At 36.6% G+C, this 16,321-nt stretch overlaps 2 protein-coding genes across 2 annotated transcripts; both read right to left on the bottom strand.

The window, feature by feature from the left end:
* Positions 1-356: 356 nt before the first annotated feature.
* LOC142172477 (putative mitochondrial protein AtMg00860) lies at positions 357-668 on the bottom strand. Its single transcript, XM_075236107.1, has one exon. The coding sequence runs from the start codon at positions 666-668 to the stop codon at positions 357-359; it is 312 nt and encodes a 103-aa protein (XP_075092208.1).
* A 13,200-nt stretch (positions 669-13,868) lies between these two features.
* On the bottom strand, positions 13,869-15,013 carry LOC142172478 (putative F-box protein At1g50870). Its single transcript, XM_075236108.1, has 2 exons — positions 14,499-15,013; positions 13,869-14,376 (listed from the first exon to the last, which is right to left on the bottom strand). Exons 1-2 carry the CDS (start codon positions 15,011-15,013, stop codon positions 13,869-13,871), a joined length of 1,023 nt encoding a protein of 340 aa, XP_075092209.1.
* Positions 15,014-16,321: the final 1,308 nt, after the last annotated feature.

Raw genomic sequence — 16,321 nt, forward strand, 5'->3', positions numbered from 1 at the left:
TTGAATGTCGACCAACTCCGGATTGGAGTGGTTCAATTGCTTCGACTCAAACTCAATAGCAAAAGAATTGACCGATAGAGTCATGAAGGTCGCTTCTGAAGTTCGAGAAAGAGCATCTGCGGCAGAGTTTTGTTTACCAGGCCGATACAAAATGCGAAAGTCATATCCCACAAGTTTAGTGAGCCACTTCTGTTGCTCAGGTGTTTGTATGGTCTGCATAGTCAAGTTCCTCAATGATTGCTGATCAGTAAAGATTATGAACTGACATTCCAAAAGGTACTGCCGCCATTTACTCACAGCCTAAGTAATGACAAACATATCTCTGTGATAGGTGGAGGCCTTCTGCATACGAGAGTTTAACTTTTGCTGTAGTAAGCAATGGGGTGGCCTCGTTGTGATAGAATAGCCCTGATACCTTGCCCAGATGCGTCAGTTTCCACCTGAAATTCCCGACTAAAATCTGGTAGAGCCAAAAGAGGGGTGGAGCCCAACTTGGCCTTCAAAGCATCAAAGGCACTTTGTTCTACATCTGCCCACTTGAAAGAGTCCTTGCGCAAAAAATTATTCAAATGACCAGCTATAGCAGCATAATGATTGATAAATCTATGGTAATAACCTGCAAGGCCAAGGAAACTGCGAATTTCCTTTACAGAAGGAGGGGTGGCCATTGCTGGATAGCAATGATCTTTTCAGGGTCTACGGACAGTCCTTGGGCAGAGATGATGTGGCCCAAATAATCCACGGATGGTTGGCCAAATAAACATTTGGATCGCTTGGCGACTAGCTGATGGTCGTGTAACAACTGCAGGACCACATGTAAATGTTCCATCTGTGCATTTTAGGATGAACTATAGACCAATATATCATCAAAGAATACCAAGACGAAACGGCGTAAATGGGGCAGAAAAACTTCATTCATAGTTTCCTAAAAGGTGGAAGGGGCATTCGTCAAGCCAAACGACATTACCAAGAATTCGTAGTGCCCATCGTGGGTACGAAAAACAGTCTTGGCCATATCTTCAGGCCTGACCTTGATTTGATGATATCCGGATAACAAGTCCAGCTTGGAAAAATAACAAGCTCCGTGCAATTCATCAAACAATTCATCAATGGTGGGAATTGGAAATCGATCACGAACTGTGATAGCATTTAGTGCTCTATAGTCAACGCAAAACCTCCATGTACTATCCTTCTTGCACACTAGCAATACCGAGGACGAAAACGGGCTGGTAATGGGCCGTATCACTCCCTCCTTGAGCATATCTATCACAAGTTGCTCCATAGCGTGTTTCTGGAAATAGGGGTACCTATATGGTTTTACATTTACAGGTGGTGCCCCCGGGGTGAGGTGTATCAAGTGATCCTGGGCACGGGAAGGAGGCAAACCGGCTGACTTCTGAAAGATATCAGCATAAGACTCCAATAGGCTGCACAAGTCAGGGGCCATCTCGTCTGTCGTTCCTCTCTCATCAACGATCATCTCTAGGCAAAAGAAAAAGGAAATAGCATCAGTTGCTGCCATGCGCCTCAAACTATGCAACTGAATTTGGTGAGCGTTGGTGGGAGAATCTCCATGCCATAGCACTTTGGACCCCTTCAAAGTAAATTCAAACTCCCGTGTTGCATAATCAGTGACAATGCGCCCCAAAGTTGCCAACCATGCTACCCCAAGTACTATATCAGCCCCGTGGAAAGGTAGGACATACATGTCCTCAATCAGCGTAGTTCCTTGAATCAACAAGGCGACTTGGCGCACTACTCCTTCACAATGAAGTCTCTGGCCACTGCCCACCATTACGGCAAAACTGGGAATGACCTCAATTTGAAGTTGAAGGTGTTTAGCTGCTCGTGGTTGAACAAAGTTGTGAGTACTTCCGACGTCTACCAATACTTGGACGGGCGATCCACTCACTTGCCCAGTGAATCGCAAAGTTGATGGGGAGATTCCACCAGTTAAAGCATGGTAAGAAATAGCTGATTGCTCCTGTAATTCCAAACATTGCAACTCTTCGGCTATGAAATCATCAGTAACAAAGGATTCCGGCAAGCCAAGGTCTACATCGGACCCATCTGTAAGCAATAAAAACTGAGGAGGCATCTTACATTTATGACCAACAGTATATTTCTCTTCACAATAGTAGCACAATCCACGTTCCCGATGACTCTGTAATTCAGCATGAGATAGGCGTTTGATGGGTGGACAATTTGGTGGGTAAGATCTAGATGCGACTGGAATGGGAGGACTCGAGGATTTTATGGTATGGGGTGACGGTGCAAAATTAGGTGTGGGTAACAGTGGTGGAGTTTTGGTGAAGGCTGGTCGGATGGGCCCTTTTTCAGCCTGGATCCTTTTTTCGTGAATATGGCCCAAATCTAACGTCTCCTCATAAGTTTTTGGCCTGTGGACAAGCACTAAATTCTTAATATCCTCTCTGAGCCCAGAAATAAAGAGACGTACCATACGACCATCAGTCATGTCATCTGTTTTGTTGGCAATAGTCTCAAACTGACTCTGAAAATCTGATATGGTGGTGGTCTGTCTGAGTTTCGCCAAGGGTCCATCAGCTAATTCTAACCCTTTCTGATGGAAACGGATTCGCACATTTGCTGCAAAATGATCCCAATCCACCAGTTGTTTATTCCAAAAAAAGCCAACGATATCATTCGAGAGCTTCTCCGTCCAAGTAGAAGGAGGGGATTGAGATCCTTTGATCCCCTGCTATGTGGTAAAAATCGAAGTAGCGATCTGCTTGAAAAATCCAGGCCTCCGGATTATCACCACGAAACCGCCCTATCTTCACCGGACCTCTATGGCGAATAATTGATGCCACCGTAGGTTGGTCATCGTGTGGGCTCTCTCCCATGGCGATGGCGAGTGACTTCCATTGTTGGGTCTCGATGTTGATTTCCCACCACTTCCAGTAACAATGAACGGATATCAGCAAGGATTGAATCCTTCACTCCTTGAACTGAGTCTTCTATGAGAGACTTGAGTTTTTGGTCATCCATTTTAGACCTCTCAATAAAAGCACCAATGTTACAAATTCAAAAGAGCAGAAGAGTGCAACTCAAATAAATAGAAAATAGTACCACAACTGTTGATTGATTAAACTGAAACTCGTTTACAAAGACAAAGACGGATGAAATCTCTAAAGCAAAAATTACAATGAAATATTGGAACTAGCAACAACTAAGTTTAAAGGAAGTAGAAGAAGGTGAGGAATACAGAAGAACTAGGAAGAGAAAAAGAATCATTCATAACAACTCAATTGACTCCTTGCAATGCTGATTTTGTGGTGCCTTATACTGCTGCCCAATTAGTTTTACCCCTTGTCACGTGCATTTCCCCCTTTCCTGACGTAGTCCTCAAGTCGTTTAGGCGAAATGATCATTTTAGAAGTCTTGCGTGGCATTCCCATGTGCTGTGCTTGCGTGGCTTCCACGTCATCTCTATTTTCATTCACAACACGGACTGTGGAGCATTAGGCTCCCAATAGGCATTATATCTGCATCTAGATTATTATTACATAAATTAGTTTTTCTTTCAAAAGAAGTACCTAAAATATCTGCTCAAATATATATGGCGGCACATATTGGAGTTGGAGGAACTACAAAAATAGCTGGTTTTCCAAAATGAGATCCCTTGGCGTCTTCCTTTGGTAATGCATTTGCTACTCTATTCTGTTCCCTGAAAGTATGTATGATCAACGGTTTTCCCAGTTCCTCCATTAATTGCCTGCATTCATTAACAATGGGTTTGTAAGTAAGATTTCCATGATTGAGCATGTTAATTACATGAGTCAATATTGATTTCCAATGGCATGAGGTTTTGCTGTTTTGCAATTTGCAATCCATGCAGACGGGCTGTCAGTTCTGCCCTGTTGTAAGCAGCACGCATGATACTTCCCATAAAGCCAATCACCCAGCTCTCTTGATAATTCCTAAATAAGACCACCTGTACCAGCAACTCCTGGGTTTCCTGGAGGAACCAACAGTGTTGAATTTGAAAAAAACTCCCATCTCTGGGGGTTTGCTTCTATTGCTTCCAGCCCTTTGGCTACGGGTTCGAACCCAGTAGCTTTGGTCCAAACTTTATATTTGTCTTAAGAAATTCATTGAATACGTACAAATTATTCCGTTCAAATATCCAGGCTCTTGATACCACATGTAAGCATAAATTATAATTCTACCAGGATCTTGAACATGATAATCTTACATATAATCGTTATAGAAAACATACCTGAAGCGGAATCCATTATCGTGAAGCGGAAGCGTTGGTTGAAATCGGTTTCTCGCCTCTTGCCCTAGCTTTACGTTACCGCCGACTTTAGTGATGGAAGAAAAAAAATAAAAAAAATACGGTAACCCTAATGGGTGGGGAGAGGACCAATTTATAGAGGTTCTCACTTAATCTGGTTCGTCCATCAAGTAACCAATCGGACGGATGAGATTTGATAATTAATTAAATATTAATTATGGGCCTTAGACCTATTGGGCCACACATACATAGGAAAATAACTTACATTCTCCCACTTGGCCCAATAATCACATAATATTAATATTTAATATAGGAACATTAGTTGCGCATAAACAAATCTCTTCTATAATGTCCATCATAAATACCATAATACGATAAACTACTAAATGTGAGTTATGGCGGTTATATATAATTCATCTAAATACTCCCTTCCATATACTACAACATTAGCAACTCATCGTATCAGGTCCATAAGCTATAAAATATTATGGTCCACAATAATATCTCATTGAGACTTATCCTGTAATATCTCAAAACAATAATATGTACACCATTATAAGAAACAGAAAATCACTAATGTATATCAGAAACATATAAATGAGCTTAGAGTGTCAAAATATCATAAATACATCAATCATAAATACAGCCAAGACCCATTCTATGTACATGTTCTTTAAATATCTTCGGCTTTAAACCTTTCGTTTACGGATCTGCAATCATGAGATCAGTTCTAATATGCTCAAGTGACACTCTTTGTTTCTGAACTTCCTCCTTGACGGTAAAGTACTTTAATTCCATATGTTTGGCACCTTTAGAGTACTTATCGTTCTTGGAGAAGAATACTGCTGCAGAATTATCACAGTAAATTTTTAGCGGTTTGGTAATGGTGTCGACAACCCCAAGTCCTGAAATAAAGTTCTGCAGCCATAATGCATGAATTGTGGCTTCAAAACATGCCAAAAATTCTGCTTCCATCATGGATGTAGCAATAACAGACTGTTTGGCACTCTTCCACGATATTGCTCCTTCAGCTAATTGGAACAAATAACCAAATGTGGATTTTCTAGTGTCAATACATCCAGCGAAATCTGAATCCGAGTATCCAACAACTTCCATATGCTTGGATCTCCTATACATGAGCATGTAATCCTTCGTTCCTTTCAGGTACCTCAAAACTTTCTTTGCAGCTTTCTAGTGATCAATTCCTTGGTTACTTTGATATCTTCCTAGCATTCCGACCACAAAACTAATAGCCGGTCTTGTGCAAGTTTAAGCATACATCAGACTACCAACAATTGAAGAGTAAGGAATTGATTCCATTTCCTTTCGTTCTACATCATTGTTAGGGCATTGCATGAGACTAAATTTGTCCCCTTTTTGAATTGGAACAATTCCTGCTGAACAATTGGTCATATTAAATCTCTCTTGAATTCTTTCGATATAGCCTTTCTGAGACAATTCCAATAATCCTTGTGATCTATCACGGAATATTTCTATTCCTATCACATAGGATGCCTCACCCATATCTTTCATTTCAAAATTCTTAGAGAGAAAATCTTTAGTCTCACGCAATATGCCTAAATCATTAGCAGCAAGTAGAATATCATCAACATATATGACTAAAAATATAAACTTGCTCCCACTGATCTTTTGGTATATACACCGATCAACTGTATTTTCCACAAATCCAAAAGATGTTATAGTATCATTAAACTTTATATACCATTGTCGTGAGGCTTGTTTAAGTCCATATATTGACTTCTTCAGTTTACACACCATTTGACCTTTTCCTTTAGTTTCGAAACTCTCTGGTTGGTCCATATAAATTTCCTCCTCGAGGTCTCCATTAAGAAAGGCAGTTTTCACATCCATTTGGTGTAACTCTAAATCATAATGAGCCACCAAAGCCATAATAATTCTTAACGAGTCTTTCTTTGAGACCGGCGAAAAAGTCTCTTGATAATCAATGCCTCCTTTCTGAGTATAACCCTTGGCAACAAGTCTGGCTTTGTATCTATCAATATTGCCATTTGAATCGTGTTTGGTCTTAAATACCCATCTACGCCCGATTCTTTTAGAACTTTCTGGCAATTCAACAAGATCCCAATCTTTATTGTATTCCATGGATTTTAACTCTTCCTTCATGGCATCAATCCATTTGTCAGACTCATTACTTTCTATGGCTTGTGAAAATGAAATCGGATCCTTATTAAGACCAATGTCAAAATCTGACTCTTGCAAATAAATCACGTAATCATCCGAAATAGCCGATTTTCTAACTCTTTCAGATTTTCTTAATGGCATTTCTTGTGGTTCATTTGTGTCAGATATTTGTGAGTTAGTTTCTTCATGAAGTGTTTCATCCAAATGTTGCTCGGTGTTGTCAAAGTGTTCTTCAACAACTGGAACAATATTTGGTATTTGTGTGGAAGTAGGCACATTTTTGGGTAATAGAACATTGACCCTCACCTCTTTAATTTTCACACTTTGCTTTTCAACACTCCCACTAACTTCACCATTCTCAATGAATCTTGCATTACCGGTTTCAACAATTCTCGAACTATGGTTTGGATAGTAAAACACATAACCTTTAGATTTCTCTGGGTAACCAATAAAGTAACCACTTACCGTTCGAGAATCTAATTTCTTTTCTTGTGGATTATAAACTATAGCATCCGCTGGGCAACCCCAAACATGCAGGTGCCTTAAACTAGGTTTCCTTCATGTCCATAGTTCAAAAGGGGTCTTTGGAACTGCCTTACTAGGAACCCTGTTTAATAAATATACAGCGGTTTTAAGAGCATACATCCACAATGATTTGGGTAATGAGGAGTTACTTATCATGCTCCTAACCATATGCATAAGTGTTCGATTACGCCTTTCTGCAATACCATTTTATTGAGGTGTTCCTGGCATAGTATATTGTGCACATATGCCACGTTCCTCGAGGAACTTTGTAAATGGACCTGGACATTGTCATGATTCATTATATTTTCCATAATACTCACCACCTCTATCTGACCTAATGATTTTCACCTTTCTATCTAATTGCCTTTCAACCTCATTAACAAACACCTTGAGAGCATCTATTGCTTGAGAATTTTTTTCAGCAAATAGATGTATCCATAACGTGAAAAATCATCGATAAAAGTGATAAAATATTTCTCTCCACCAAAAGATGGAATATCAAAGGGTCCACAAATATCGGTGTGTATAATTTCAAGAAGCTAGGTGCTTCTTGTGGAACCTTTCTTACTATGCTTGGTTTGCTTTCCCTTAATGCAATCCAAACATATAGTAAGATCAGTAAAATTTAGATTCGGAAGAATCTCATTTTTTTACTAATCTTTCTAACCTTTCTTTGGATATATGACCCAAACGTCTATGCCACAAGTAAGCAGAACTTTCATCTAGTGAACTACGTTTAATTCCAATATTATGTTGAACAATAAGAAGGGATTCAGAAAAACCAATATCGAGTTTCAATTTATATAAACCATCACTGAGAAAGCCAGAACCATAAAAAATAGCATTCTTATATAAATTGAAACATCCATTTCCAAACTTTAAATCAAATCCAGAAACATCAAGTCTTGAAAGAGAAATCAAATTCCTAGAAACTGAAGGTACATAAAGAGTCTTTAATAGATCAAGGTGACGTCCAGTCTCCATGATCAAACGATAAGTCCTTATGCCTTCAATTGGAGCCTTCATACGATTTCCCATGAACAAGAAATCCTTATTTGGATTTGTAGTTTGGATCGTAAGGAATCCTTGCAACATAGTAGATACATGAGCAGTTGCACCAGAATCAAGCCACCAAGTATTATTAGGAACTTCTACTAAATTTGATTCGAAACATACAAAAGCATTAAATGTACCTTTCTTTTCGAACCAAGCTTTACGTTTCAGACAATCTTTCTGATAGTGTCCTTCCTTGTTACAGAAACGACACGTATCTGCCTTATGTTCCTTGTTAGCATCCTGTTGAGCTTTAGCAGGTGCTTTCTTCTTCTTGAACTTGTTGGCCTTCATTTTAAGTCCTTTACCAGCTCCTTGACCCATGAGGTTAATTGAATGATTCCCTTGTTTCTTAAGTCTTGACTCCTCCTGAGTAAGCATACTGGACAATTCACTAACACTCCACTTATCCTTAATAGTGTTGTAGTTAATTTGAAAAGGTCCATACTCAGGAGGAAACGAGTTCAGAATAAACTGAACCAAGAAGGAGTCATCCACTTTCATCCCCAAGGTCTAAAGTCTTGTTGCAATGTTAGTCATCTCGATGATATGGTTTTGCATACTACGCGACCCATCAAACTTCATGGTCATGAGTTCAGCCATTAGTGTACCAGCGAGAGACTTATCTGCAGAACGAAAATGGTCTTCCACAAACTTCAGGTATTTCCTGGCACTTTCTGTTTGTGGAATAGTACTCTTAATGTTGGTGGCAATATTCATTCACATAAACATAAGGCTTAGCCTGTTAGAGCGTTCCCATGCTTTATGGAAAGACTTCTCATCCGCACTGCTCGAATCAGTAATGGCAGCAGGCTTATCATTCAGCAAAGCCAAGTCAAGATCCATTACACCTAAGTGGAACTGGACTTGTTCACGCCATTCAGAGAAGTTCAATCCGTTGAACACAGTAACCGACGAAGCAAGAGAATGAAAGGGAATAGTTGCAAAAATAGATAATACATGCTCACAAATCAATATGGATTCAGCAAAACAGTTAAAGCATATCGCAATTCTCCTTTGGGTAAATACTACGACACACTATCATAATTTAAATGTCATTTAGTCTTAATAGGTAATTAAATATTTTTAACCATATATATATGCCATCTTTGGACAGACAATATATATCTGACTAAGAATATTAATTTGCCTCCTCATATTCACTATTCATAGAATAATTGATAGCCTGTTTGGCCAAGCTTCTCAAGACCAAAAAAGTGCTTTTTTCCAAAAGCACTTTTTCCCCCTAATTTGAGGTATTTGGCCAAGCTTATTTGGGGAAAAAATTGCTTTTGGGAAGAAGCAGAAGCATTTTCAGAGAAGCAGAAAAAAGTAGCTTCTTTCCGAAAGCAGAAGCAGTTTTGGCTTTTCTTCTTACCTAAAATACCCTTAACAAAATGTAGTGTATACCAAAATAACCCTTAAACCTAATACTTAGGATATTAATTTATAAATATTTCTTCTTATTTTTAGGAAACTTTCTAATATATAGTGATTTTAGGGGTGAATGTTTTTATATTTGTTGAAGAAATTTTAATATATTTAACTTATATTAAAAGAATTAAGTACTTTTTAATATTATTTTCATATTTTACTTAAATAAAATGAATTTTTTTCATTATTGCATGTAATAACAAAATTTTGATATTATTTATTTACTTATAATATTAATTATTAAGTAAATCTATTCATGTCCTTATTCGTAATTTAACACTTAAAAGCACTTTCTAAAAAGTTTGGCCAAACACAAATTATTTTTCAAAAGTGCTTTTCAGACTGATCAACCAAACACACACTGATTCTCTTCAAAAGTACATTTTTCAAAAACACTTCTCAAAATAAGCTGATTTCTCCAGCTTGACCAAACATGCTATGATTCACCTTTGGGTAAATCCTTAAGTTCTAACAATAGTGAAGATTAATTTATCCACTAATTTTTATTATAGGCATTTCATTAATTTCATGGATAAACTACAATTTTATGTATGCATATTTTCATAAACAAACTAGTTTGACCACTTTGGTGACTAACAAACTATATAACATAATTACACACACAAAATAGAGATCATAAGATTTTATGCATGTGAATACTTTAAATAATCTAGTTTGGTCACTTTTGGTGGTGACTAACAAACAATATAATTTTAAGCACATGCATTAATTGTTGTTTAAAATAAGAAGCACTGTCAGTGAATAACGTTAAATATCTAATACTTAATGCTTAGATGCACAGAATATTTTCTAACATGTAGCTGAAAGTATCAATATTCATACCAACATACTGGTTCTTCATAATAAATTCTTCCTTTATTTTATTTAAATAAAAGTAAGAAAAATGACCCCAAATTTCTTAAAGGCAGTAGCAGTCATAAGCGCTTTTCATAATTATAAGCAATAACATCATTTAATGCACACTTTAACGTCATAACCCAAGATCAATATCATGAACTTAGTACAGACACTTCATTAGCTATTCTTTTGCTTTAATTAGCCAATCAATAATTGTCTAGTAATACTTTATTGGTGACTTATCAACTTTAGATGTTAGAGAAACCTTAAAGTAAACATTATCAGTAAACATTCACAGGCAATTCAAAGACACGATAAAACGATGAAAACCCTTGAAACAATGGTTTATTATCGATGCCACCTCAGATTCGAAAGCAGTACAAATTATAATGGCGAATTGAAAGCAATTCGATAATCACGTCGGAACAGTTATACATACATCATAATCTAGTCTTTCTTTCAAGAAAATTATCTGTTCAAATATCCGGGCCCATGATACCACATGTAAGTCTAAATTATAATTCTACCAGGATCTTGAACATGATAATCTTACATGTAATCGTCATAAAAAACATACCTGAAGCGGAATCCATTATCTTGAAGCGGAAGCGTTAATTCAAAACTGGTTTCTCGCCCCTTGCCCTAACTTTATGTTACCGTCGCCTTTAGAGATGGAAGAGAGAATAAAGAAAATACGGTAACCCTAATAGGTGGGGAGAAGACCAATTTATAGAGGTTCTCACTTAATCTGGTATGTCCATCAAGTAACCAATCGGACGGATGAGATTTGATAATTAATTAAATATTAATTATGGGCCTTAGACCTATTGGACCACACATACATAGGAAAATAACTTACATGGTATTGCTAACAGAAGTTAGGTCATGCTTTCTATTATTATCGTACTTTCCATCTATTTCGTATTTCTTATATTGCTGTTATTTTATTATGATTCTATTGATGGTACTAATATATCGTCTCTTGTGACCTTCTTGAGCCGAGGCACAGCCTCTCTGCCCCTCGGGGTACGGGTAAGGTCTGCGTACATATTATCTTCCCCAGACCCCACTTGTGGGATTACACTGAGCTGTTGTTGTTGTACTGTTTCTGGTTAACCATAGGTTCCAGAAACAATATGGTAGTATGAACTCCATGAAATTCCATGGAAAGGGTCTTTGTTCTTGTAATGACATGAGCTTTTTGGTTGTGGGATTATGCACCTTGTGGTTGAAAATGAATTGAGTGGGAAGAGAATAGGAATATCTACTGTTAGCACTAACAAAAATAAACTCTTGTTGTGCAGACTCTCTTGGAACGAGGACTGGAGCGGTTCTATGTTGTTGGACTCTTAGAGATAAGTATATAAAGAAGAGAAGTTTCAAAGTTGCCTGCGGTACTTCAGCAAATAACAGGTATGAGTGAGAACGTTTTTTATATATACATATAGAAAGGTTCAGTGTCCCACCACTAAAGTTGCATTAATAGATCGTGCCACTGTTTGTTAGGTGTTACTCCCTGGGTTTCAATTAAAATGACATACTTTCTTTATTTGTCCGTTTTAAAAATAATGACATATTTCTACAAATAAAAATAATTCAATTTTAAATTCTTCATTTTGCTTACTTTACCCTTAATGAGAAGCTTTTATAACCACAGAAATGTCATGGTCGCACAAAGTCTTATTTGACTACATTAGAAAGCCAGTAAATTCGCTTTACCAACTTTTAGTTCGTTTTTTGTTAATTTAAATTTTAAGTTTTTAAGGTACTAACTTTTTAATTACTTAATGTTCAAAAATTCATTATCTTTTGTATAGTGACATGCAGTAATTGTTTTAGTCAAGGCAGTTGTTTTAGTAAAATTATTTATTATTAGAGCAAATTTAAGAAGCAACTTACTTTCATTTGGAACACAATTCGTCCAAAATCACAATCAACTAAATTGGTAAATCAACTCGGGAATATGATGTTATTATCAAAAAAAATATAGTGAAATAAATAAGATCCCTATACCTTTTATCAGAAGTTTCAAGTTCAAATATTGAAAATTAATAAATAAATTTCTATTAGGAAGTGTTTTTACAATATTTTACGCCTCCTCATGGCCGGTTTATGCACAAGCAAAAACAAAGTGAAATGTTGCTCAATGTGATCGAATAGGCCCAATCCACGAGGTGTCACTCGCTTCATGGTTCACAGCGCTCATGTATCATACCTAGCCTGGCAAGACAAATTCCCAGCAACGAGACCCTTGGCTCATGTGCTCCTCACTTTGGCACAAGTAGTTTCGCGAAGTCAACATCTTGGTCAGGACCCTCGGCATGGACGATGATCCATTCTCAGAATAGAGGATAGTCCCAAAAATACTTTAATAATAAACTTTTCTGTGCGACCTCGCTAGGGTCTAAATCAACTTCTCAACTTTCTTGACCACTCAAGTTTAAATAATTTCTGGAACAACCTATGCATACTCATACTAGTATTTTTAAATGTAAAACATGGCATAAGCATGACATTAGTGTTTGATATGTAAATCTAATAAGCATTACTACTTTAGAAAGGAAAACTAAACAGGGGAAAACAATGAGAATACCCATGCCATTGATCTGGTAATCAATCGTGCTTTAAAGAAAACCAGCAACCGAGAACACCGTCTTAAAAGTAAGCCCTTCAATAACAATACCTATTTCACCTCTGCAATCTACAATACCTTAAGTAACATCAATGAGTCTCATAAGCATCACTAGTATGACACCAAAATTCACGCATCCGCATCTCCATCGCTATTGGCAGTTCACCAAGCAAAAAAATATCACCATCTAATCGATCATATTGCCACAACCCTTAATAAAAATAATCACACCAATAACTATATCTTGTTGAAATTAGCCGACAATACTACCCTTCCCTTTCTCACTCCCTACTTTCCCTAGGACCCACTGTTGTCCTCACCAAGAACCCCAAAAAAGTAAGCTATTGTTGCTTAACATCTCTTCGACTTAGAAGCAGGCAATCAATGTCAACAACCAAAGAAAAAATAAAGGGAGAACTAATCAAAGTTAGGACATAACTTCAATATTTTTCCACTTACTATCCAGGCTTCATCCATCCGTCGGTACATTAAATATTCATAGACTCCAATGAAATTAGTTAACAATGAGATGTCAATTAATAAGAAATGGGGACTAAATGATAATAGGACATTAGTTTTTGATATGCAAGGCTAGTAAGCATCATTACCTTAGAAAGAGAAAAGCTTAACATGGGGAGAAAAATGAGAGTATTCATGCCATTAATCAAGAGAACAACGGTTAACTAGGACCCTTTCGTCATCATAAAACAGTTTCTACAAAGCACAATAAGAAATAATAATCATAAAATAATATTATCACGAAAGTACTTCCAGCATCATTTCAAATGTAATAGATCAATTACAGGAGTTGAGATGCATCTGAAACACCGCAAGATAACACCGGAAAATGATAGAGCATTGTTTGGTTAGCGTTAAAAAAGTTGAAACACTACGGTTGATGAAGCAACCATAAACAGCAAGTGAAAACATTATACCGCTAAGCTATCAACTTCCCAAGGAAAACAAGCCATCAGTGTAAATTAAAGACCAGCTCCATTGTCCTAACCTTAGATTGTCTATTCTCTTGAAGCACTTGTTTTCCACATCATACCACTCGAGACTTTCAAACTTTACATCCATAAGAATTTTCCCTTCAATGTGATCCAGAGGAATGATAAACCCAAAGATAAGGTTAAAACTGCTTATATCCAATCTGTGCTCCCTAACCCACATATAATTCTTACTATCCTTCAAAACCCAAATATCCATGGTAGATAAGTCCTCGGGTGAATCAACCAAACACAACATACCTTTCAATTCCACCAAAAACCAAACTCCCTCAGAATCAAAACGACCTTCTGGTAGCACCACTGTACCAAACTCCTCTTTCCCCAAATCGAACGACACGATTGCACCAATCTTTGTGTCATCATACTTGTCCCCGTATCCAATCCAATAAAAATTATTTTCAATCAAAACCCCCCACAAACGAAGAAAATACGGGCATTTGGAACTAACAACCCACAAGAACGATCTTTCAAACAACCATCAGTCCACCTCAGGACTTCACACCCGATATCATAACTAACACGACGGGCATTAACCAAAACGTACTCATTCCTCTACTTTATATACCCAAAAGCACTGCCATCCTTAACATCACGAAAACTAGGATTCGGTAACTTAACCAATTCTTGAGTACTTGGATTACATACATAAAACCCTTCGGTACTAACAAAGCAAATCAACTCCCATTTGGATGGCAACATATTGACATAACCATCCAAAGTGAATGTGAATTCAAAATTATGAGTCCCATCAAAGTCAACTGACAACATAGTTACTCTAGTAGTAGAAATACTGTAGACCATGCAACGATGGTAGTTTTTTTCTTGGAGAAATAGAAATTTGGGTTTTTGAGATGAGCGTGCTCTGTGAAGGGATTTGAAAAATGGGTTAGAGATTATGCTTCTCCATTCTTTGCAAACGCACCTTAACCTGCACAATGCCTTTGTTGGTATCCTTGAGAAGATATCCATCATAACATCCTTTGACAGCACTGAGCTATTGATTATCATCTTTGCTTTAGAAGATGATGATGATGAAGTTGCCCTTGATTTCGATGATTTTAAGGATTTCCTCTTCTTCATCTTCAATTTTTCACTATTGTGTTCTACAGATATAAGATAAGAATTGGTCGTTGTCTCAATTCAATTTAGACAAAATTACACTAAACACCACTACAATATAATTCAATTATGGAAACACACCTTATATTGCAAAATCAAACACTTAATACCACTATAAAATGAAGATCCTACAGAAAAGTCAACCTCGAGTAATACTCCATTAACATTTTTGTCGTTCATTTTACTATGATAGGTCATAGATGAACAAAATTGCCCGTTTATTTCAACATGTTTCTTTGTACAGACTTGCTTTTTACATAGAAATAAACTGAATTAATGCAGAAAACCACGACTAAGGCCACTGAAAACTCAGAAAAGTGAATGCCTAAAGCAAACTAAAATCATTCCAAAAATATCAGAACAGTACTGATCCTCGTAACTTACTTGAACAGCAGTTTAGAAGTATTATTTTCGCTTTTGGACAAGCAAACTTTATATCACCATGGACTTGCTTTATTATCCCTACACTTGTCAATTTTTCAACCATATTATTTATATTTATATACTCTGGCTTCATCCATCAGCTATGCCTACTATTCCTCACAATCAAGAAACAAATATGGAGCAGTAGATTAAAATAAATCACATTGAGCAAACTTTATGTAATTAGGAACAAAGGTTTAACATTTTCCACTACTGAAATTAAAAGGAGCTTTTGCATACCTCTTTGATGTTGGGATTGCTGTATCTTTAAAAGCTTTCTTAATTTCCGTCTTTGTCAAGCTGGACTGAAATATGTTTAGAGAGCACTAGGGTTAGTATTAGAGCCGATTTGGCCAAGCTGCCAAAATTTGCTTATTTTGAAAAATACTTTTTTCACGAGCACTGTTTTCAAAAGTACTTTTGGGAAAAAATAGTTTGTGTTTGACCAATTTATTTAAGAAGTACTTTTTGCAACATTTGATAAACAAATTGTATTTGATCAATCTTTCTAAAAGTACTTTTGAGTATCAAATTACCAAAAAGGATAGTACCAAGGTCTTATAATTCTTTTAAAGAGAAAAACGAACTCAACTATTTATTGTAGAAGACTTTTATTATTTTTTATTTAATTTAATTAAAATATAAAACATAAATTAAACAAACATATTAAAGATTTAAAATAATTTTACATATATAGTTATACCAAAGCATATATTATTATCTAGTATAATTACTTATTGTTACATGATGATTTGACTCATCAAAATACATCATTCGGTATAAATTAGAAGTCTATTCCACAAATTACTATATATTGATAATCTACCATGAAATAATAAGTAAAGT

Source organism: Nicotiana tabacum, chromosome 18, assembly GCF_000715075.1.
Source record: "Nicotiana tabacum cultivar K326 chromosome 18, ASM71507v2, whole genome shotgun sequence".
Classification (NCBI taxonomy): Eukaryota; Viridiplantae; Streptophyta; class Magnoliopsida; order Solanales; family Solanaceae; genus Nicotiana; species Nicotiana tabacum.

Bases quoted from the DNA above. Each gene is read 5' to 3' on its own strand.
- LOC142172477 (XM_075236107.1), bottom strand. From the start codon at position 668: ATGGCCACCCCTCCTTCTGTAAAGGAAATTCGCAGTTTCCTTGGCCTT.
- LOC142172478 (XM_075236108.1), bottom strand. From the start codon at position 15,013: ATGAAGAAGAGGAAATCCTTAAAATCATCGAAATCAAGGGCAACTTCA. The intron at 14,377-14,498 runs GTATATAAAGTA...GTGGGTTGTTAG, and splicing joins AAGGATGGCAGTGCTTTTGG to TTCCAAATGCCCGTATTTTC.